The sequence below is a fragment of the Crassostrea angulata genome, chromosome 7 (assembly GCF_025612915.1).
Source record: "Crassostrea angulata isolate pt1a10 chromosome 7, ASM2561291v2, whole genome shotgun sequence".
NCBI classification, from domain to species: Eukaryota; Metazoa; Mollusca; class Bivalvia; order Ostreida; family Ostreidae; genus Magallana; species Magallana angulata.
In genome coordinates, this window is record NC_069117.1 from 35,182,738 (window position 1) to 35,208,353 (window position 25,616).

A 25,616-nucleotide genomic window follows, 5' to 3' on the forward strand; every position below is an offset into this window, starting at 1 on the left:
GTATATAATAAGTGGTTTGATTCTTTTTAAGCTTGTTGTTTTGGTAGGTTATTGCGTCTTCAGAGTCGCCCATGACGAACATGTGTAAATTGTACGAAATAGAGCCTTTGAAGGTTTTTTTTATTGAATTAGTACACAATAATTGGACGGACCGTGCTTTTAATTTTTGTCACATGTTTAGGTGACAATTATAACAGCCAATAGATAAAAAGAATAAGCAAACACTGACACGTGTTTGGGCAACATTAATAAATACATGAGGTATTTCTGGATCTACAATTGACAAGGTTCATTATCAAACCTTAAATGCATCAAAAATCCTTCTTAAAGTCCGTAAAAGACTTATCATCTATGGCAAATAGAAGATGTAACGAATTTCTAAACATTCATTCAAGAGGTCAACCCCACTCTCCAAATCCAGAATACTTTATCTCATTATGGCAGTCACACTACATATACATGTAAGGTGGGAAAGTAACTGCAGGGCTTTTGACTTCATTGGTCATTCTTACCATCAATCGTTACCCCGGACTTATTCTGATTGTTTGATATTTTTTAAGTCACTGGTTAGCTAAAAGCATTATTGACACATCAAGGACTTTTGCTAAACATTTCTGTTTGGTAAAACATTGGATACTCAAATATTATCACTGTGGACATATGGCAGAATGTTTTTCAATAATGCACTCTGACGTCTTGTCCTTATCGGTAAATGAGTGCCAGCCAGTACAGTGTGTAAGGTTAGAATCTAATCTGCCCAGTAAAGAGAAAATACCTGTGTCTTGGTAAGTAGTTATTGAGATTTAAAATCTAATTGAATGCTTAATTATTTTGATAGCCTGTCTTATATTAAGCAATTTTATATAAAATTTACATATATTCGAAGTAAGGTTTAAATTTAAAGATTTAATATAATCATTATGCAACTATTGAGGTTATTGATCAGATTTAGATTCCATACAGATAAAATATTCATAAAAGATCATAACTTTCTTCTTGTCATGTTTTTAAATGAAATTTAAAAAAATATATGCATTCTTTTCGTATTGAAAAAAAATGGTATGAACAAGTTGTTTATATGTATCAAATTTGTAGAAAGATAGATTAACTCGGAGTAAACATAAATAGCATTTAGTCTATTACTTACTTTAGCCGGTATTTATTTATTCATTTATTTGACAACGGCCCAACATTGATCAATGCAATTAACATTAGCAGAGAACGGGGTCTCTAAACCCCGTGAAACTCTGCCTAGTCGGTCGTCGGTGAATAGAAGAGCGGAAAACCTTGACTTGGGAAGATGCAAAGCATATACCCGTTCAAGTTTTTCCTGTATCTTTCTTATTTTCTCGTTTAAACTGATTTGCCTTTACATGTATGTAAACATGATCATGTGAGAAAAAAATCAGATACCAGTGAATGTAAGTCCAGAACCAGCTTCACTTTATCTCAAAACACCGTCCAATGGTGACCTCATCAAAGATTAAGTTATGTGTGGGTTCACCCAAACATAACGCGACGTATGTGCTGAGAAAATTAATGCATCAAAAAGTAAAAGCTAGACATAAGATGTTTATTTTGATGTATCTAATTTCACTCTGAAGTTTACTAGAATTTTAAGCATATCCCTAGTATTTGTATTGTGCGTGAAACAAACATCAAAACAAAACAAGTATTCCTTTTAAAGGCTTGATCGGCAATAATGATATATTGATATCTAGAAGCAATCAACATGATCACATTGATTTAAAATAATTTAAAAAGTACTGTATTTTTACAAAATATGGAATTTTTTGAATCTGTACACCATAATTTCATCATTATAAACCGTCAACAAATTTAATTTTGAAATAAATTTGAGAAAAGTCGTTCGTAAACTCCTTGTCTAATTTTATATTTTTAACGTAATTATTAAATGTTAATGTAATTTCTTCTTCTTCAGAATACTGAGTAGGGCTCTTCAAAGAGCATTTACACGTATACAAAGAAAGAGTTCTATTAAATTAATGCGACTCAAAAACATTGAATGCCATCATAACTTGCTATTGAGGTCGCATTATAACGTAACCTTGTTTATAAATCAAGCCGTCTTCCTAGCTACTACTACGCAACATCAATAGATCGAGGTCAGTTCATGGAGCATCTTCTTATGATTGGGGTCAGTTCATCGAGGTCAACTACATTACTGAATGAATCTTTCGATCGAAATTCTTACGCGTGAGACAAAATGTGCATTCTTGAATTAACAGGTCGAACTGTATTTTATGTATGTTTGCATCTCTTAAGGTAATGAATTGAAAGAAAACTGAGTAAAATGTTATATAAATACTAAACCAAACTTCAAGTTTTTATAAGAACTACTTATGCAAGCGGAATGTGTGCGCACGTGGAAGCATTTGCCGGATGCCTCATATGGACACAACAGTGATCGGCCGAAGCCGATCACAAAAACTTACCGGTGTCATCTCCTGCAATAACTGAATTATGACCGCGCGACGAAATCTTTCTTCAGATTTAATTGAATGCTAAACAAACAAATCAAACCCCATCCATTACAGCTTTTGCAAAACCAACGCATGTTTTCTCAATGCCCTCATTTAGAAATTCACTAGATTTCTAAAAGTTTTCAATGCTTTTCCATCCATATCTTGTATTAATGCCAGACCGTCTTTTATAAGCAGTAAATAAAAACAAAAAAATCATTGAAACAGAAAAAAAGGTAGATCTGACAACCCCTTCGAAAAGAGCATTAAGTCTCTAACTTGCAGGTCTCTCGCATAGAAGCCTACTTTAAAAACAATGAACGGTATTGATGTGCCAACAATTTTGCTGTTAACGCAAAAATAGAGGGTGCGTCGTTTTACCCCAATGAACCACAATGATACCCCAATGAACCCCAATGATACCCTAATGATACTAATAATGTTCATAATTAATACACTTAATGAATTTTATGTACCAACACGTTACACAAATGAATGAAATTTCAACTACGCGGTGTTTTATTCACCGATTGATTTCCCAGTGAACCCACTGATATCCCAACCCTCACGAACCACAATAAAACTGAAATGTGCTCTGTGCAATGATTCATTCACCAATGAATTTTTATTTTCCAAATGATACAGAAATAAATCTCATCGATACAAGAATAAACGTGTACAATTAACCCCAACCAGACTCCGATTAACATTAACTTACCAATGATACTGTAATTTAGTTGTAATGATACCTAAGTAAGCCCCAATGATACTTTGATGAACCCCAAAAATACCAAGACATTATTTAAAAGCGTATTATTTAATCCCATCCACCCCCTTAACAAAGTTTTTTGGAGGAGGAGAGTGGGGGCTATAGGAATCATCTTGTCCATCAGTCTGTCTGTGCAAAATTTGTTTCTGGTTAATATCTTAATACTTATGGAGAAACACTGAACGTTCTTACTTCACACAAACATTGCTTATGACCTGAGTGTGTGTCATGAAATTGCCCCAAGTTCATAAGGTGCGATGGCACGCTGAAGTGATAGCGCGATGGTACGATAGCGATAACGCGATAGTACGAAAGCGATGACGCGATGCTCTATCGTGTCATTGTTAGTTCTCTATCGCGCTATCGTCATCGTATCACCGCACCAACGCTCTATCGACTGTTTATTTAAAGGGGCATGGCCACGATTTCGGTCAAAAATATTTTTCCGCTTTTAATATCTACAATGCTTAAGAGGGGCATTTTAATAGGCAACCGAAATTTGAGTGTCATTCGTTGAGTAATAAGCGAGTTACAGAGCTTGAAATTCTTCGCTATGTAAACAAAGCGTTTGTTTACATTTTGAACGTTGAAGTAAAAATTTCGGTTTTAAGCCTAAAACGAATGTGTTAATCGTTAGGAACTGTTTATCTATGCCTACAATAAATAAAAAGATAGACAAATATATAAGCTGGAAAAAGTTTTTTACTGGTATATTGAACCTATGTAAACAAAAACAGGGCACGAGCCTTGTTTACATGACAAAGAATTGTGAGCCCTGTATATTGCTTAAACCTCAACGAATGACTCCCAGACTTTATTTGATCATTCGAAGTTCATTTCTAAAGCATTGTAAATAATAAATATATAATAATAAAATTTGACCAAAATCGTGACCATGCCCCTTTAAGGATTTCATTCCAATCAATTCCAATTCTTTTGATGACGAAAAGATGCTGGAATGTTTTTTTTTATTGTATACAATAATAAATAACCATTAATGAAATTTGATTGCCTAATTAAAAAAAATGAAATGCCCAATTTTATCTAAGTATTTACAGGCATGTTGTACCAGGAAGATGAGGTAAAGAAAGATTTTGTTTTATAGCTGTAACAGGGTTTACTTTCGTATAATAAACAACCATTATTGGAATTTTGCATAAGCAATTCATGTTCCTACCGATGTTATATAGTGCCACCCCCCCCCCCCCTTCCTTCGGACAAATTACGTAGCACTTTCTTCCTTTAAAAAAATGGTGTTATGGTACATTTTCTACCACGGAAAGCTGGTTATATAGTGGGATTATCTCCCTTTTATGGTCAGGTTTTCCCATTGGTTTATCTCAGATGAAATTTATTACTCATGAAAAAGGTAATATATATTTAGCTCCTCCAAGAAATTAGCTGATAAATTTTGACAAAATCTGAAGGCGTCCGCCTGCAGGATTAAAACAATCAACCTACGACATAAAGCTCACTTATAAATAAAATTGACATCGAATTTGAAGGCGCCTAAACAAGGACTAGTAATGATTAGGGGACTTGGGTCGTTTGACACATAAAGATGTCGATGCAGGTTCCAACAAATATAATGAAGGTGGCACTTTAATGAAGGATTCACTTTTGAATCTAGTTTCACCTGATGAGTGACACAAGCCCTACATGTAGTTTTGGCAATATATGTTTTAAAGGAAGTGAACATGAAAAAATTAATTGTTGCTTAATAAATTTTAAATGCCTTTTGAAACTGAGGTCTGTAACCTTTTTGTTTATTTATATCAAGAGATTTTATCAATTCAACACTCCCAGTGAAAGGTTTATGGAGGTAATCCATTTTTCCCCAGCATGCATCTTTCTCTGACGTAGATAAACCACATTGCTGCTAGTGACTGGGTCAATGTTGGAACTAGGCCAGTGTTTATGTATAGAGTTGATAAAATTTACGAAGAAAAAATATGCTTGTGTGAATTTTACACTTTAAAGTGTGAATACTATGTCATCACTACATGGCTGTTTTTATCAAATGTTTGGCATTTCTTTGATCTTGCTTTAATAATAAACATTGCAATCGAGAAATGAGTTCTCATTAACAGTATTCAATTTTTCAAAAACTGAAACAGTTATGATTAAATTCTCTTAGACAAAATGTATCAGTGTCACATGGCCAAAAATGTTCAACGCTAAGGGCTTTTTATAATGCAAGCCGTTTCCCTCGTCTCTTTCAATCAGTTTAAAATTTTCACAAAAACTAAAAAAGTGATAATTTAATGGACTAAAAACTAGCGACCACCACTAATTTATCTGACGGCCAGCCGGCTACCACATAATTGTATGGTGGCCGCAACATAAAATGTAGAATTATCTGTAACAATGTTTTGGGGTTTTGACTTTTTGTTCACTTAAATGCAAATACACAGTCTTCAAGCCTGCTAAATGTATACAAGACTTTTACTAGTTTAAAGCATCAATATTATTCATTTGTATACAGTACAATTTTATTTAATCAAGTTTTTGTAGTACGTACACAACTCAAAGTACCGAACGTACTTATGCTAAATCGAGGTTTAGACATAATGATACATAATGTATATTCTTTGAATGATCTGTAATTCAACACTATTTGTTATTTTTATTGTAAAAGCATAAAAGAAATTGTGGAAAAAAGCCGAGGCATAGAACCACTTATATCTATTTGAAAAATCCACGGTTTTTTTAAAAAAATATCACTGTGTAATGATGTCACTGTATTTAAGACAAAGTTTGAAATATTTACCAATTAAAATATTTCAGTCCATAATGCTTCGATCAACCCATCAGAAATGATCAATACTCTCCAATGTGTGTGTATATATAAGCCAATTTTACAAGATAGTGTGTAAATTAAACATTTTAAGTGTACAATTTACAGATTAAAGTGTATATTTTACACTTTAAAGTGTGAATTTTTACAGATTAAAGTGTGAATTTTATAGATTAAAGCGTGAATTTTACACTTTAAAGTGTGAATTTTACAGATTAAAGTGTAAAATTTACAGATTAAAGTGTAAATTTTACAGATTAAAGTATTAATTTTACAGATTAGAGTGTAAAATTTACAGATTAAAGTGCAAAATATACAGATTGAAGTGTAAAATTTACAGATTAAAAGTTGAATTTTACAGATTAAAGTGTAAATTTTACACTTTAAAGTGTGAACTTTACACTTTAAAGTGTGAATTTTACAGATTAAAGTGTAAAATTGACAGGTTAAAGTGTACAATTTATAGAGTCAAGTGTGAAATTTACAGATTAAAGTGTGAAATTTACAGATTAAAATGTAAAATTTACACTTTAAAGTGTAGAAAATAAAAAAAATGTGAAGTGTATATGTGACACTAATACGCTTCCGTAGCATAAGGCAGTTGAGGCGTTCCATAGTTTTAATTGAAAATCTGTTCCTCGCACTATAATAGGGAAAAACCAAGTAAATGAAGTGGGACATAATGAACGACAAATCGGTATTAAGACTACAACCCGGTTTCTCCGGCCAAAGAATTATAAATAAATCACCTCTGTTACTGTAGCCAGGAGACTATGATTTTGGTAATCTAAATAGTAGGAATAACGATATTTAGTTGTTTCTCATATTCATGTATATCGGGAGGAGGGTATTTTGAGCATACCTAACCATCTACTTGTTATGTTCATCTTTAAGGTAATAGCTATCCAAAGTATACTCATAAATTGGGTTGAGTCAGTTTATGCTTTTTAACCGCTTCACGGATATAAATTGTTTCGAAACCAATTAGAAAGCGCATTCTAACCAAAATTAATTTTTTTCTAAGTCATTCTGACCACCGAACATTGCGAACCTACCAATCCTTAATTTAGTTTAATTTAGGCCAGTTAACGTTCTGCAGTCTTAATAATACATTGTAAATGCCGGGTTTCAATCTAACATAATAACACCTACGGCAGAATACATTAGGAATTTTGAACATAATGAGTGATATATTAAGCTGCGTAATTTTTTGCGTAATTTCCACAAAAAATAAAAGGATCGAAATCAAGGAATGATGTGACAGGCGTAGCCGTTTTCTTAAAACGTCGTTAATTTATGGATTTATTTTTTACTTCTAAAGGTTTCACAAATAAGATATATAAAATGCCATACGCTAAAAAATACATATGTATGATGAGAGAGAGAGAGAGAGAGAGAGAGAGAGAGAGAGAGAGAGAGAGAGAGAGAGAGAGAGAGTATGAATTAATCAGAAATCGATTTGATAAAGAAAATAATTGTTTTATCTGCTTTTTCATATCGATTATATTTCTTTTTGTCTCAAGTTTTTCTTTGCCGACTATAACTGTGTGCTAAAAAATTCTGGTAAGTCGGCAAATAAAATGACCTACATCTTTAGAAATATAGTATGGTTATTTATTCCCCATTTTCCCGAATCCACTCGATACCCAAGTGTTATGTCTAAACAACCAGTCTTAAGCATTCGGTTAATTAAAAAAATGGTTTTTCCTAATCCCAGACAGTCAACAGACTTGTCATAAAATCATTAAACAGTGAATTTCAAATAATAACATCCGTAGACAATATCCCGTAACTAGAAAAAAATACGTATTTACTTTTTTGACGCCAAATGTAAATTAGCCTCTAGTCTCATTACTTCATGTTACCTGTAGTAGATCTTATTCAAATGCTTACAAGAAATCATATTGACGCAAGCGTCAAGTGGGCCGCAAAAATATAATTGTTGTATGAATCATCACTACAAAGAAAATAACGAGTTGGTTGTACTAATTTTAATTGTAGATTTTGATTTTAATTACTATATTTTCAGCAACTCGTTTTTAACATTTTAGAGTTCGATAATTTTTTTCCAAAATGGAATTATAAATCTTATTTACACTACAGTTTATAAGGATAATCATTGTTATTTCAAAAGAATTAAAAAATAAATCAGGTTAGCTCAAATTTTCAGGTCCATACAAATTTTCAGTTTTTTCATATTTTTGCTTTAAAAAATGATGTCATTTCATGATAATCTACCACAAAGCACATAGCAATATAATAGATTCACACACAAAGTCATTTTATTTGATGCAGCACATAGAAATTCAAATACATCATTTATATAAAAGTTCATGTCATTCAAGTCTTTAGTATTTCAGGTCTTTAGTATGTCCCGTATACCGATCCCAATACAATGGGAAAACTCCGAAATTTCCGAATAGATTATAGTTTCGATAAAAGCACGTCTAACACGACAGTCATGACCTTCTTTACATTTATGAGCAAAACAAAGAAAATATGTAATATTTACAAAAGGCATAAAACATATTTCTACATGCAATTTTACTTTTAATTGATAAAAATGAGCATAATATTAATTCATGAAAAAAAAACTATCCCGCAGAAACGCAGTTACAATATTTAAATGTGTATCAAAAAACGGACTTAAATATTCGTAGAGAGAGAGCGATTTTTTAGTGTTCAGGAATTCAACATAAACGCAACATTTGTCAATAAACGCATGCATACATGGAAACATATCTAAATGTTTGAATAAATACAAAACAGCCCTTCTTTTAAAGCCATGTAAAATACTGAAAACGTTGGTGCATTGCTAAATGTTGTGTGTATACAATCATTGAGATGGCGGCATTTCTTTGATGCCGGTGTAATGAAGAATAATGACCCCCATAGAATAATGACCGGGGGTCATTTTTCGACGTAGAATAATGACCCCCTTAGCTGAAGATTAATTGGATTTTTCTGAAGAAAAAAGACCCAGGGGTTATTTTTCTTCATGTTAAACATGAAGAAAAATGACCCCCATAGAAAAATGACCCCCCCTCTAAACATGAATAGAAATTGGTTACCCCGTAATCAAGATATGACTTTGAAATTACTTAATTTTTCACTCTGTTCAACTGATTTTGAAGTTATAAACACCAAATTTGTAAATAAATCGCTGTATAAAGTTTTTCATATCCGTAGCAAGCACGCACAAAACACTTTTACATTGCCACAAATTGACAGTTAAGTCACTTCTCTCGTCGACATATGGCGGGAAATGACGCAAATAAAGAATAATTGTTGTAATAATATAAGCAATATTCATTGGTGAATGAATTGTCAATCTTAGAATGATACATGTATATATCTTTATGGAAAAAGACTAAGGGGGCAGGTAACGTAGGAATATGAATTCTTCTTATCTACATTTCTTGAGGAAAGTAATTTTTAAAAAGTCATTTTGCGTTAATTTTGTTTTCTTTTACGTAATACATGAACATCAATTTTCTAAACAATTGTTGTATTGTTGTATTTGTGATCATGAATAGACTTTATTCTTTTAGAGCAAATGTGTGAATAGTACCTGACTATAGTAAATCTTTATAGATAATAAACACTGACCGATTATAAGAAGAAAAGATTGTTTCTAAAAGCGTTGATAAAAGGTTAGGGCCCATGTCAGGGGTTTATATCCCCTTTGATTTTGATCACACGGTCTTTATTGTATCCAAAGTTACCAATGCTCATACAAATATTGATGCATATATCATCTTGATATTAACTAAACTTACTAAAGTAGGCCGACGATAAAGTAAAATATATTTTCTGTACGAGTACTCTCAGTACTTTGACGATTTTCCTTATTGGCCGTTAACCTCTACTGGCGTAATGGCTGCTGTCAGTGCCTACTTACTTCAGCTTGGTTATAATGCCTAACATTGGAGTAAACTTTTCATAATTTTGGTTTCATCATTAATTCTGGGTGATGCACTTGCATAACCAGCAGTTTGTAATAGCGGAAATCCTCAATGCAAGTATAATTCATGAACAATATGAAGAATATAGAAGATGCGACGGCGAAGCGCAAAGATGCGAATACGAAAGTGCTAAGTTGGGAAGGCGAAGAAGTGATACTACTATCGCTTCTTTGCCTTTGGAACTTCGCACTCTCGCCTTCGAATCTTCCCACTTTTGCCTTTTTAGCTTACCGAGACGAAGTCAAGGGGGGCTTATGCTACACTCCCGGCGTCCAGAGCTGGTTAAAGTTTTTATTGCAGGTCCTGTATCTAAGCTATTACTTGTCCTATCTTTACCAAACTTGCAAACTTCACCTAACCTGAATTAATGTTGCGTCTCATGATACTGATGCACCGGACAGGCTTGAATGCTGAATCTCAGCCATAGGTTTATGATGCTTGATGAGGTTTAGTTTTTTGGAACAGGTCACATGTTTCATAGATGATAGCTTGCATAGTTGATTTAACTATATCATAAATGAAACGCAGAGGTTGCTTCAGATGCAGAGCCTGATCTCCATTATCAAGGATGCTGAAGAAATCTTCTACCTCACTCAAACCTGCTTGATAGGTAGATGTTAAATGATATATAGAGGATATCTATATTGTGTGATTTTATATTTGCTTTATCCAACGAGTTGAAATGGTGTATATATTCGCGAGGCTTGCCGAACGAATATAACCATTTCAACGAGCTGTATAAAACCTATGGGCGAATTTATTGATCAAAAACTAGTTTAGGTTTTAATTCGGTTTTGCAAACTTTTCATTTATTTGCAAAACTGGTTTTGAACTAGTTTTAACCTAAAACTAGTTTTCGTATTTATTGGCTTTAAACTGAAACAAGTTTCCAAGAAACCTAAAACCACCTTCGAGTGCGGTTTCGGGGGTTTTAAATCCTTTCAAGATGGCGGAGAGGTATCCGAAAGGGAGTTGTTGATACTCTAGTGTGGCACATGTGTCAAAGAATGAACTCAGCGAAGCATATTGGTATCGTTCTAACGTTAAACATATGTGTCTCAAAGGATCTATGATAGTATATATAGTACTGACCAAAATAATAATGTGGAAGAGAGCGATTCCATTAATACTAACACTGAGAATTACCCTTTGCAATTTACAACAGGCAAACGATAAACTTTCAAAGTGGTTGATGAAAAAAAAAGAATTCATTGAAAGATCTGCTCATAACATTTTTTTAGTACACATTGTAATGCATGTGATAAGTTCGTCTGTCTATTTCATTAATGCTGGCCATTCAACTACAGCTCTTTGAAATCATCAAGATTTGTCTGGCTTTTGAGCTAAGACCACGTAATAAGTGGATATTTCACTTGAAACCAGTGTCATTTTTAACTCGTTTCAAACGCCTTAAGTAAATCAAATGATCTCTATTGACATACGTGTAGAAAAATAAATATTAATATAGTTTTTCATAGCGGCATCCACTTTTCCAAAATATTGATATGGTGTTAAAAGCCAATATTTCAATGGGTTTGCAGAATAACCTAATATGTGGGTATTGCCAGGAAAAATTTGTCTGCACTGTTTAATAAAGACTTTCATACAAATGCAGATGAGTTAAAAAATTATCTTCTTTAAATTTCAAGAACAAAACCAGTAGGTATGCGAGTGCAATGACAGCCATTATAATTCTAAATGAGTGCAATGACAGCCATTTTTCCAAACTAACTTTCCATTTAGTGTTAAACCTTGAAACCACCCAACTGGTTTTAAACAGATATGAAACTATTATCAAACCATAAACCTAAACTCGAACTAGTTTTTGATCAATAAATTCGCCCTAAGTTTTATAAAAGAAACACTAGGCCTAGTCTAATGATTCGAAATTGAAAATAGTGAATAAGGATGCTTACTGGTGGTGAAATAAAAGTCTAATAAACATTATTTCGGTAAGTTCTTGTAGGCTATATGAACACAACCTTCATCGCGATCGCGTCGTCAGGATGAACACCTTAATAGTTAACGTAATTTGCAGTTTTAAAAGTACACAAAGCAAATTGAATATTGGAAAGGGGCTAAACTTTTAAATAAAATCTTGTCAAACAAGAAAAAAGGGTCTTTTGGTTACGGTTATGTATAACTTTGCAAAGAAATGGTGGGGGGGGGGGTGCTAAGCCTCCCCCCCCCCGGTTCCGACGCCTGTGCTACGCAGTTATGTGTTTTCCTTCATATTTGAATCTAAATTTTTGACAAAATCTATTTTAATATCAATTTTTGTAGTAGATATAGTTATTTTGAAAGTACTTGCAAATCTTCGAAAATAGGTCACTGAAGCGTTGAAGCGAGGGGCTGTGTCAAAAATAGTTCGGACCGGAAGTATTTGATAAAGCATCACCCGTTTGATATAGTAAAAGTTTATCACACGGGTAATATACACCGCACGTATGAGATAAAACATGATTTCTATGATATAGTATTGTATGATATGAATCACTTTTGTTTAATAGGATACAATATAATTCCATGTTATATTGTAAAACGTTAAAGGATACGATATAATATTGTATCATTTTTTCATCATTAATATTTTTTGATATGATATTGTATCATGATATTGTTATGTATAGTATTGCATATTATGATATGATATTGTAAACTATTATATTGTATTATTAATTAATTATTTAATCACATGATACTATTTCATATGATATTGCAATATATAATATTACATCCTATGATATAATATTGTATATTCTATGATATTGTATCATACAGTATTGTATAATATGATATTGGTTTCTGTAATATAGAATTATATCAAATGAAATTATATATATGAGATTGTAATATTATAAAATATCGTATTATACGATAGTGTATAATATGATATTGGTTTATATGATATATTATCATATCACATGAAATTGTATTTTATGATGTTGTAATATATATTATTGTATCATATGATACAATATGTATAATATAATTGTGTAATATAATATTTTTTTATTTTATCCCATGATATTGTATCATTTGATATGATACAATGTTGTATCAAATTATTTTGTATCATATAATACAATATCATTTTATTTATCAAATATGATACAGTATCATACAATACAATATCATACTATATTATTCAATATGATAATATGTGTTTCAATGTTATGATGTATTGTTTTCCCTCGGACTGAAATGTCACACTTTCATTGGATTAAACATGGCACGTGATTGCCTCATAAATCTCTATGTAGGTTCTTTGAGGATTTATATTTGGCAATATGGCCGTCATTGGCCGCCGCCTCACCTACTCATCTCGGTATATCATATTATTTAACACAGAAATCGTGTTCAGTAAGTCCTTAAAATATTTAGAATTGTTGCCCTTTGGAATTATTTTTAAATTAGAGTAGTTGCCCTTTGAATATTGACGTCACATTGTTATGTCTGGAGCAGAGCAAGCAGCGTTCGGAATTTGCTCAATTCTCTGCAGTGGTTTAAAATTGAATAGCAACAAAACATTGTAAGTAATATGGGTGAAGCGAAGATTTTTTATGTGTATTTGATATAGGTGGTATTGATAATTTGTAAGAGTTTAAATGAGTTTAACTGGACGAGATGTAAGGCATCTTGTACATGGCGTAAATCACCGCTATTTGTGAATGAATACCGGTATGTCGCTTGATAGTCCTCGGGAAAACAAAACACTTATTAGGTTAGTTACTGACTCACTTCGAAAATATATTGGGTTGATCAATCTCATAGACGGCTCGGCTTCGCCTCGCCATCTATGAGATTGATCAACCCAATATATTTCCGTAGTGAGTCAGTAACTAACCTAATAAGTAATATTATTGCAATATGATATCGTTTCATATAATGTTATGACATTGTAATATTTGATCAAATACAATGATGTATAACACAATAGAATGTCATATCATACGTTACAATATCATATCTCACAATTTTTGTACGGTATTTTATGGTATTATATGATATATATTGTAAGTATGATAGGATGCAATTTTTAATTTTATATTGTTGTATTAATTAATAAATGATTATATGATTATCAAACAATTTTTTAACAGATGATATACGATATTGTGTCAAAAGAATTGCAAGCTCTGTAACTTGCTTATAACCCAATAATGAGTCTCAAATTTTGGTTGCCTATAAAAAATTAATGAAGCATCGTGAACATTAAAATCGAAAAAAAAATTGACTAAAAACGTGACCATGCTCCTTTAAGATGACAACCATACTCCGATGCAATACGTCAATGTCTTGTTATAACGGAAGGATTTTTATTTTCTAAGATATAGCCCTTCTCTCATTTTAAGTTTATTTGAATATGAATTATAATTCCTGCTACTGCAGCAGTAAAAATTACAATAGTGTAAAGGCTATTTCACAAATAATTAAAGAATACATGTATACTGAAAAACTTTAATCTACAAGGGGGTCATTATTCTACAGGGGTCACTTTTCTTTATGTGGAGTGTGCTCATTTTTATGAAAATGACACTTATTCTTCAGGCAAAAGGGTCATTTTTCTACGTAGAATAATGACCGGGGGGTCATTTTTCTGCGTCAATTAATGACCGGGGGGTCATTATTCTACGTCGAAAAATGACCCTCGGTCATTATTCTACGGGGGTCATTATTCTTCATTACACCGGCAAAGCGATCCAATGAACTTAAATGCGGTCGAACTGCAGGGGAACTTCGGCGGAATATCTTTGATGCCGGCGATGCAACGAGCATCTGAATTTAGCAAACTGCTATCAGAAACTAACTCTATATTTGTACTATAAAAAGCCGTTATTATTTTTATTTATAATAAAAACAAAACGGAAAACAATAAAATCAGTCATTTTAAAGATAAAATCGTTAAACAAAACAAATTAGGGAAGAAAAAATATTCGGCACAAGTCCAACACTCTTACAACTGAGATACGCGGACTCTCGCTTCAGATCTTTTGAGCTCAAAATCTCGGGAATGCTTGGATCGATATTAAAACGAATTTCATATTCTGAAGTGTTTCAAGCGTCTCTATGGAATAAAAACATATATAAAATTCAACTTAAAAAAAAAAAAAATTGGTTTTTCATTTCCTTCCGGTGACGACCGGAAGTGACGGTGGACTTTCGGATATGCAAAGGGCACTGCGGCGTTAACTCTCTAACATCTCTGAAAATTTAAAGGCTCTATCTTAAATACTCTTGGAAAAAAATCGTGAACAAGCAAAAAATCTTTAATATCTCAGTACCGGAAGTGACGACCAAGAAAAGCTCGCTTGATTTACATACAAATTTTGTCATGAATGAGATCTGAAAGTTTCATCAAAATCGGCCAAGGCGTTTTTGAGAAAACGTGACAGAAAAAACCCAATAATAATATAGTGAAAAAGAAACAAAGTATTAACAAGAAGGTCTTCCGTTGGAAACGGAAGACCTTAATAATAGAGGAAAAGAAACAAAGCAAAAACAATAAGATCTTCAGTTGGAAACGGAAGACCTTAATAATAATAATAATAATAATAATAGGGAAAAAACAAAGCAATATCAATAAGGTCTTCCGTTGAAAACGGAACACCTTTATAATATTAAGAAACAGTACGGAAACAATAAGGTATTCCGTTTCCGACAGAAGAATTTAGTAAGGTCTTTATCTGGAAACGGAAGACCTTAATAATAACTAGATACGATCTCGTTAAGAGCAACGAGTGAGTCTTCCGTCCAATGTGTCATATGATGAGATGATTTGAGATTTTGAATGAATTTTGATTCGGTTATTTTTTATCGATTTAAACGAGTTTAGATTTTCTGAAAATCTAAAAACTCATCCAATAATTTCGAAAAAGATGTCACTTTACGCAGAAATTCAAGAGCATTACAAATAACATATTCATAATCAGTCTGAGGTCATTTCAATACGATTTAAATGAGTTTAAAATCTTTCAAAAATTTAAAGAACTATATATGATACGAGTTAAATTTGGCCCCCATAATTCGCCATTTTTTAAAAGCTTCGGGTACAATAATATGTTAACTTATTTTGTAGAAGAGTTTATATAAAATATATTTTTCATCTATTTATTTGATTTATTTGCACTCACTGGCAGTATATGACGCCAGAAGTGACGCTATTTCTATAATTCAATCAAAATCGGTCAAAAATTAACATTTTTCTTATCTTTTTACGAATGGGATATATAGAGCGCATGCTTGAACAAGGAAGATTTTTTTGTCACTAAGTAGTCTTGGGTAGATACCTCTCTGATTAAATTATTTTTTTTGTTCAAGCATGCGGTCTATGTTTCCTGAAAAAAAAACTGCTTGAAAACAAGCTGTTTTAAGCTAAAAATAGCGGGAAAAGATTGTCTTTACGATGCCATACCGGTATTTCTAAATTGTCGGCACTTGAACCAAAATAAATATTATGTAAACACATCACATACATGTATATATCTGTATTAAGAAAGCAAAGAGTTACAGTTAAATGATGATGTTCATTTTAGGGGGCCATTTAAGTCCCATATCATATATAGTCCTTTCATTCAATCAATTCAAAAAGATGTCATCAGATGCAGAATTGCAAGCGCAATTCCAATATCACGTTTTAAAAAATTATTCTGAGGTAATTGTAAAAGGACTTAAATGAATTTCAAATTATTGGAAAATCCTTTTTTTTATCCAATCAATTCGAGTAAGATGTCATTAGACGCAGAATTAAAAACTTAGTAAGCATGTGATAAAATCGGTCTGAGGTTATTTTAACAAAATTTTATTCAGTTAAAAATTTTCAAAAAATTAAATTTCATCCAATTAATTCGAGTAAAATGTCTTCAGACGCAGAGTGCTATACAACTTAGATATCATGTGATAAAAACGGCCTGATGTCATTTTACCACAACTTTAATGAGTTTAAAATTCTCAAACAATTCAAATTCAATCTAGTCAATTCAAGAAAGATGACACAAATGCAAAATTGAGAACAAAACTTAGGAATTATGATTCAAAATTAGTCTGAGGTCTTTTGAACACGATTTAAAGGAGCTGAAAATTAAAAAAAAATTAAATGTCATCCAATCAATACGAGTTAGATGTGATCAGACGCAGAATTGCCACTGCAACCTAGATATCGGGTTTTAAAAGCAGTCTAAGGTCATTTTAACACGATTTAAATGAGTTTGAAAATTTTGATCGATTTTACGAGTCTCCTGGTCCCTAATTAAAAGAGACAGCTCCTATTGTTTGATTTCGTTGAAAAGATCTTTTATTTTTCTCCCATTTTTATTTAAACAATATTTTATTATGTAAAAATATTACATAATAAGGATTGGGCAGCAGGCAATCTGCCTATTTGATCATGAGCCCTCTCCTTATTTATATTAAATGTCTTAACATAATATAAACTGATTAAATGATACAGATCAAAACGTATGAAAATTTTGATTCAAACTTCGTACCAATTTTTTGTGCCAAGGCGAGCCTCACAAAATGATGCCATTGGCGTAAAACAACTATAGTGCACAACTTTAAACTATGGTCTACCTTTCCTGAAAATTTCATAGTCACACACTATTAGTTTCTGAGATCAGCTCTGCACAAAATACGTCGTAAACATTTACAAAATCGGCCGTAAGTCTGGACCGGAATCGACGACAGGAAACATTTTAAAAATGTATTTAGTTAACATCAAGTCTGTAAAAAACATGATTGAAATCGGTCGAATAGTTTTGAAACGTTGGAACCGAAAGACCTTCATAAGGTTTTCTTCTGGTACTAATTTGAATAAATCATGCAAGTCATTGCACATATTGAATTTCAACTAAAATTAAAAATGTTGACTCTTTTTTTTCAGGGTAATCGTTGATGATTTTTGGAAGTATCTACCAACGCCTACATTGCCCTATTTGGTGTGAATTCTGTATGTTCTGTGTATTTAATAAAACCGTTTCTTATGGATCAGAGTGCGAGAAAATTTGTCATTACATATACCTTAACTTTAATGTGTATAGCAATTATAATCACCATATTTGAGGTAACTCTTATTTGGCAAGTGTTTATAACATTAACTTGCCTTAGCACAGTAATCATTACCACACCAACAAAGAAGCTTCCTGTCAAAGATAAAGCAGTGCTTATAACAGGTAATAGAATGTAATACATTTCTCTCAATGTTGAACTAACAAAATACAGGTGAATAGTGGTTTCAAAAAACTTTAACTAATAAAGCGTTCCTACAGTTGTTATAAAATACAGAAATGTATGTTTCGATTGTTCTATAATCATCTTGTTTGTGAATAGAACAAAAAGTTATGATTTAGAACATTTCAAATAAATTACAAATTTCACATGTTGTTTAAAAATGGATTATATTTATTTTGAAAGTTACAATAAACAAAATAAAGTTTAACAAATTTTATTTTATCATTCTATGAAAAAATAATAATAGTCTGCATACCAATCTTATAATATATATTATAGGATGCGATCGTGGAATAGGACATGTTCTGGCAAAACAATTGGACAGAAAAGGATTTTATGTATTTGCTGGCTGTCTAAAAAATAGAGGTCAAGGTAGCAAAGACCTTGTGGATGGCTCTTCATCAAGACTACAAACACTTCAACTAGATGTTAGCAAATTGACACAGGTCAAATCAGCTCTCCATACTGTTGAGCAACAGTTGCATTCAAAAGGTAACATCTGATTTTAATATATTAATGTTACCTAATCTAGAGTTATTCAAAAGAGTCCACTTGGCCTTTTAAGATGATCACAAATTAGAAGAAATTCTTTTCTCGATCTAGTGCATGTACATTTATATCACTTGAAATTGAATTGTTTTATTATTTCAAATTATTTTTAGATATATACATGTATAAAATAATTGCATATTAGCTTGAAAGCGGCAGACAAATAGTCAAATGTAAAATTGTATTTGTTATATCAAGATGCAAAATCAAACGCAGCTTTATTCAAAACATCTTGACAAACAATTAAAAAAGGGGAAATTATCAAAATTATGAAAAAAATTCTAATTGTAAGTTCATTTCAATAAGAATTCCTTATTTTTAATCTCATTTATTACATACTCCGACAAAAGTGAAAAGGAAGGAGGGGGGCGAATTGATGGCATGTAAAGGTCAGAAAAGTGCGCCCCTCGATATATTGCGCCTGTGATGTCTATACACGGTGTGTTTTGGGCTGCGTTCAAGATCGTAGTTGCTATGTAGGGCTACGTAGTTGAACAATAAGCTAGCCTAGCCGTAGCGGCTAGGCTAGCTTATTGTTCAACTACGTAGCGTAGGTATTCGTAACCTAAATATTATATGCTAAGTATTAAATTCAGGATAGCCACCTTGATTTACGCTTGAGATTAACAAATAATGTCAATGTTATAAGTCTTTTGTTAAATATTTCAAACTTCAAATCTTAGACCTAGCAGCTAACCTAGCGGTCCGTTCAATAGACCTAGATATTTACGACCTAACGGCTAAGCTAGCTGCTACGATCTTGAACGCAGCCCTGGTGTATTTTTATGATCCCAATCTGGACTCGTCCACTAATCGGCGCCCTAAACAATAAATGAGACCATATGGCGCGACGTCCTGCTTTATATGTATGTTATATCTTTAAATCTGATAGGTATTGATCTGATCCTTGTTGGAATTTTTTTTCGTTGATGATGTCACTTCCTGTCGTGAAATATATTTTTATAGGGGTATTTTGTCGGGAGAACTTCTCTTTTACCATATAAGATATGATGTTGAACTTTTCAGGATTGATTTACTAAAAACTTAAATAGTGTCTAATGGTCTTTAGTCATATTTATCTCAAAAAGCGCCGAAGCTCGCCCGAGCTAAAAAATTAAGATTAAAAAGGCGTCGTGGTTTTTCTTGGTATATCTCTCTCCTCGAACGAATTTTGTTAAAACATGCAGAACAGAAGAACTAAATCAAATCAAGACCTGGCTGGCCCTTCAAAGTAGGGACCAAGAGAGCTCTAAAGCCTTTTAGTAACAACTTTTAACTGTATATTTTGTTATACATTATAGAAGCAACAATTCATCGTATTGTTGTTTATCTATACATGATAATTGTTTGCTCCTGTGTTACGTAATTGGGGACTTTTAGGGGCCAGAAGTCCAAAATTCTGATCATCTATATCTCAAAATGGAGAAAAATTTTGAAATGCAATGTTGGACAAAATCTGCCATACATAATGTGCTTAACAATATGCAACCATATTTGTTTTGCTATCAGGCCCCTAAAAGGAGTTACATGTATAGGGATGGCTCCGAAGCGATCTTTTCCAAATATCTCAAGAACAGTAAATAATTAGTAAACACTTATAGAACCAAATGTGTTTGAAATGAAAAGAGTTTTCATTTAACACCAAGAAAAAGAAGCTGGCCCGTTCAAATTCGGGGCCGAGAGGGCTCTAAAACCTTGCTGTTGTAAACTTTTAACTGTTATATGCAACCATATTTTGTTTGTTTACTGTTCTCCAAAAAGAGTTAAAGGGTTGGTCCTTAAAATGATCTTTTGCATTTTGTTAAACATTATACAATTTTTTTGAAATGCAATGTTGAACAAAAAATGACATACATAATGTTCTTAACACTATACAACCATATTTGTTTTGTTATCAGGTCCCTAAAAGGAGTTACATGTATAGGGATGGCCCCTAAAGCGATCTTTTCCAGATATCTCGAGAACAGTACATAATTAGTAAACATTTATAGAACCATATGTGTTTGAAATGACAAAAGTTTTCATTTAACACAGGAAAAAGAAGCTGACCCGTTCAAATTCGGGGCCGACAGGGCTCTAAAACCTTGTCGTTGTTAGCTTTTAACTGTGATATGCAACTGTATTTTGTTTGTACTGTTTACTGTTCTCTAAAAGGGGTTAAAAGGGCGGTCTCTAAATGATCTTTTTGGTCTTAAAAATGGTAACAAATTTTAATCACTTATAATACAAAATGTATTTGATTTCAATTTGAACTTTATTTTATATGAAGAAAAATTAGGGATCAAGAAGGGTCTAGTGTCATTTGTGCCTATCTCTTTTAGATCCCACTCTAGTTTACAGGTATGATTCGTTAACGAAGATGAAAAGTAAGGTATATTTAACCTTATGGTTAATATATAGTATAATATATTAGGTCAATATATACGAGACCTTTCATTTGATATCAAATACGGGACTGGCTCCTCAAATTAGGGGACTAAAGGGGTTTAAATTCTGTAGCCGTTTAGTGAGAGATATTTTGTGAAATGATATAAAAGCAAATATGTTTATCTTACAGCTATGTATCCAAGCAATGTAATGATTCAATCATGTGTTACATAACTAGAACAAGGAGCTGACCCCTTAAACTAGGGATCTAGATGGGTCTAAAGTTGTTGGGTTTACATGTATCGATGGTTCTTTTCTTAGGGATATTTTTAATAGGTTATAGAGGCAAATATGTTTATCTGACTGTTATGTACCTATACATTCTTATACTAGTAATTTTCTCATGGGTTTCGTAATTAGAGGTTTTTATGGGTCAGAAGTTCAAAACGTTGATTACCAAAATCTAGTAAAGGAAAAGTTTTATGATACTATCTCAAAATCAGTAATAAATTTTAAGACACATATTGAATAAAATGTGTTTAATTTTAAACAACCTTTCGTTCACTACCAAGAAAAAGGGGCTGGCCCCTAAAAATAGGGATCTAGAGGGTCTTAAGTCTTTTATTTATAGCTCTTCACTGGTAGGTATTTTGTAATGCATCATAGAATCAAAATGTTTATCTTACTTTTATAAACCAAACAATATAAAAAAATTTCAAAGGTTTCGTAATGAATGGTTTTTAGGGATCAGAATTCCAGAACTTTGATCACCTATATCTTGTAAAGGAAAAATATTTTGATAAGCAGTATAGAAGATGCTCATAATGATCTGCTCGGCAGTATTTAAAGAGGAAAATTTTGTTAGAACATGTATTGTAAAATAAGTTCAAATTTACGAGACCAATCAGTTGATATCGGGGAAAAGGGGCTGGATATTGGTACGGTAAAAAAAAATTTTAACACTTGATAAAAAAAATGTCTTGGAAATTAAACAAAACAAACAAAAAGGGGCTGGCCTCTCAAATTTGTTTATTTTAAAGTTTTGTAGCCCAACAATAGAATGAATATCTCATGTGTTACGTAGTGAGGAGTTTTTAGGGGGTCAAACGTCCAAAACTTTGATCACTTATATCTCAATAAGGAAAACATTTTGAAATGCCGTATTAAAGAAAAAATGCTCAGAATGATATACTTAACACAGTAACGAATATTTTAAACACCTGTTGAACCAAGTGTCTAAAGAATTAAATGACCTTTTATTCGATACGTTGAACAGGGGCTGGCCAATCAAATTAGGGACCTAGAGTACTCTAAAGTCCTTAATCTACAGATCTTTACTGAGGGATATTTTTTAAATAGACTATTAAAGCAAAAATGATTATCTCACAGTTCTATAGCCTAACACTATAACGATTTTCTCAGTTTGCCCTAATTGGCGTATTTAAGGATCATAAGTCCAAAACCTTGATATCTTTTATCTCAAAAAGGAAAACATTTTTGAAATGCAGCATAAAAGAAAATAAGGTGATGCGGAAGCAGCCCCTAGAAAGTTCTTACTCAGATATCTCAAGAACGGTGACGAATTTCTAAACACTTGTTTAAAAAATGTCTTAAGAATTAAATGACTTTTCATTTAATACCATGAAAGGGTGCTGGTTCCTCAAATTAGGGACCTAGGGTGTTCTAAAGTCCATAATCTACAGTTCTTTACTGAGGGATATTTTGCAATAGATTATAGAAGCTAAACTTTATCTTACAGTTTTGTATCCCAACAGTAGAATGAATATTTCATATGTTACGTAATTAAAGGTTTTAAGGGGTCAAAAGTCCAAAACTTTAATCACTTATATCTCAAAAAAGAAAAATATTCCGAAATGCAGTATAGAAGAAGAGATGCTCAAAATGATATACTTAACAACATGTAACCCTAAAAATTTTGTTCAGCAGCCCCAATATGGAGATAAGGGACCAGCCCCTAAAACGTTCTTTCTCATATATTTTAAGAACGGTGACGAATTTTTAAACACCTGTTGAACAAAATGTGTTAAGAATTAAATGACCTTTCATTTGATACCAATAAAAGGGACCAAAATTTAAGTAAGGGACCTAGAGGGCTCTAAAATCCTTTATATACAGCTCTTTACTTAAGGGATATTTTATAATAGATTATAGAAGCAAAAATGATTATCTTACATGTACAGTTATATAGCCTAAGAGCATCATGATATTCCTATAAGCTGCATAATTAGGGGTTTTTAGGGGTCAAAAATCCAAAATTGTGATCATTTATATATCAAAAAGGAAAAATATTTCGAAATGCAATATAGAGCAAAAGATGCTTAAAATGTTATACTTAACAACAAGTTACCTTCAAAATTTTGTTCAGTGGCCCCAATAAGGGGATAAGGGACAAGCCCCTAAAACGTTTTTTGTCAGATATCTTAAGAACGGTAACAAATTTTAAAACACCTGTTCAACAAAATGTCTTAAGAATCTAATGACCTTTTTTGATACCATGAAAAAGGGACTGACCCCTCAGATAAGGGACCTAGAGAGCTTTTAAATCTTTAATCTACCGCTCTTTACTATAGCCTGTCCCAAGTCATTGCTTCCATCAATATTTGATGATTTTTAATAAAAATACAGATACCTGTGAAAGAAATACAATTGAAAGCGATAAAGGGGAATATATCCAAGATATCTTCATTGAACAATTATCCCTTTTCACTTATAAAATTTCACAGGAACGAAAAACAATTTTCTTACGGAGATTTAAAATGGAAAAGGTTTACCTCGTGCAGTTTTTTAACGTTATCATCCAGGCTTATTAATGGCTGATGCAATGCAAAATCTCCGTTGACTTTCAATTTTGGGATGTGTATTAAAACCTGAAGCGGTGGAGGGTGCGTTTCAAAACAGATAATCTGGACATTTTTCATATAAGTGGATGAACGTAGTTTGAGCACAAAGGTATATATTATTATTGAAATATCAAGCAAAGAGTGGTGGAAGCAAACACTCGGGACGGAGTATAAGGGATACTTATTAATAGATTATAGAAGCAAAAATGATTATCTTACATGTACAGTATAATAATATTCCTATGTGCTACATACAATGTGATAATACGTTTTTAAGGGTCAAAAATCCAAATCATTTATATTTCAAAAAGGAACAATATTTCGAAATGCAATATAGAACAAAAGATGCTCAAAATGTTATACTTTGCCTTATGTAACATTCAATATATTGTTCAGCGGCCCCAAAAAGGAGATAAGGGACCAGCTCCTAAAACGTTCTTTCTCCAATATCTTAAGAACGGTAACAAACTGTTTAAAATAATGTCTTAAGAATTAAATGACCTTGCATTTGATTCCATGAAAAAGGGACTGGCCCCCAAATTAGGGACCTAAAGTGCTCTTAAATCCTTTATCTACAGCTCTTTACTAAGGGATATTTTATTATAGACTATAGAAGCAAAAATGATTATCTTACAGTTATATAGCTTAACAGTATAATGAAGTTCTCATGTGCTACGGAATTAGTGACTTTTAGGGGTCAAAATCGAAAACTATGATCACTTATATCTCATAAAGGAAAGGAAAACATTTTGAAATGCAGTATAAAAAATTGTGTGCAGCGCCACCAGAAGGGAGATAAGGAACCCGTCCCAACAACGCTCTTTTTTTTCAGATATCTCAAGAACAGTGACGAATTTCTGAACACTTGTTGAACAAAATCTCTTAAGAATTAAATAACCTTTCATTTGATTCCATGGAAAAGGAACTGGCCACAAAATTAGAGACCTAGAGGGCTCTAAAGTTACCTACAGCTCTTCACTAACGGATATTTTGTAATAGATTATAGAAACAAAAATGTTTATCTAACAGCTTTGTCGCCTAATAGTAAAATGAATAACTCATGTGTTATGTAATGAGAGGATTTTAGGGGTAATAAGTCCAAAACTTTGATCAATTATATCTCAAGAGGGAAAAATATCTTAAAATGCAGTATAGAAGAAAAGATGCTCAAAATGATATACTTTAACACATGTAACCTTCAAAATTTTTGTTCAGCAGCCCTAATAAGGAGATAATGGACCAGCCCTTAAATCATTCTTTCTCAGATATCTTAAGAACGGTGACGAATTTTTAAACACCTGTTGAACAAAATGTCCTTTGATTTGATACCAATTAAAAAGGAACTTGTCCCTCACATTAGTGACGTAGAGAGCTCTTAAGTCCTAAATCTACAGTTCTTTACTAACAGATAGTTTAAATAGATTAAAGAAGCAAAAATGTTTATCTAACAGCTTTGTAGCCTAATAGTAAAATGAATATCTCACGTGTTATGTAATGAGAGGATTTTAGGGGTAATAAGTCCAAAACTTTGATCAATTATCTTTCAAGAAGGAAAAATATCTTTTTTTTCAAGTTTTACGTAATGAGGAGTTTTAG

General features: G+C 32.3%; 1 protein-coding gene across 2 annotated transcripts in view; it reads left to right on the forward strand.

Moving 5' to 3' along the window:
* Positions 1-460: 460 nt before the first annotated feature.
* Positions 461-25,616, forward strand: part of LOC128191713 (11-beta-hydroxysteroid dehydrogenase type 2-like) — a 111,885-nt gene continuing 86,729 nt past the window's right edge. For both annotated transcript variants that reach the window (XM_052863931.1, XM_052863930.1), the window contains exons 1-3: positions 461-785; positions 17,897-18,185; positions 18,523-18,735. In XM_052863931.1, the coding sequence (XP_052719891.1) occupies positions 17,996-18,185; positions 18,523-18,735 (403 nt within the window). In that variant the 5' untranslated portion in view covers positions 461-785; positions 17,897-17,995. The remainder of the gene's footprint in view (positions 786-17,896; positions 18,186-18,522; positions 18,736-25,616) is intronic.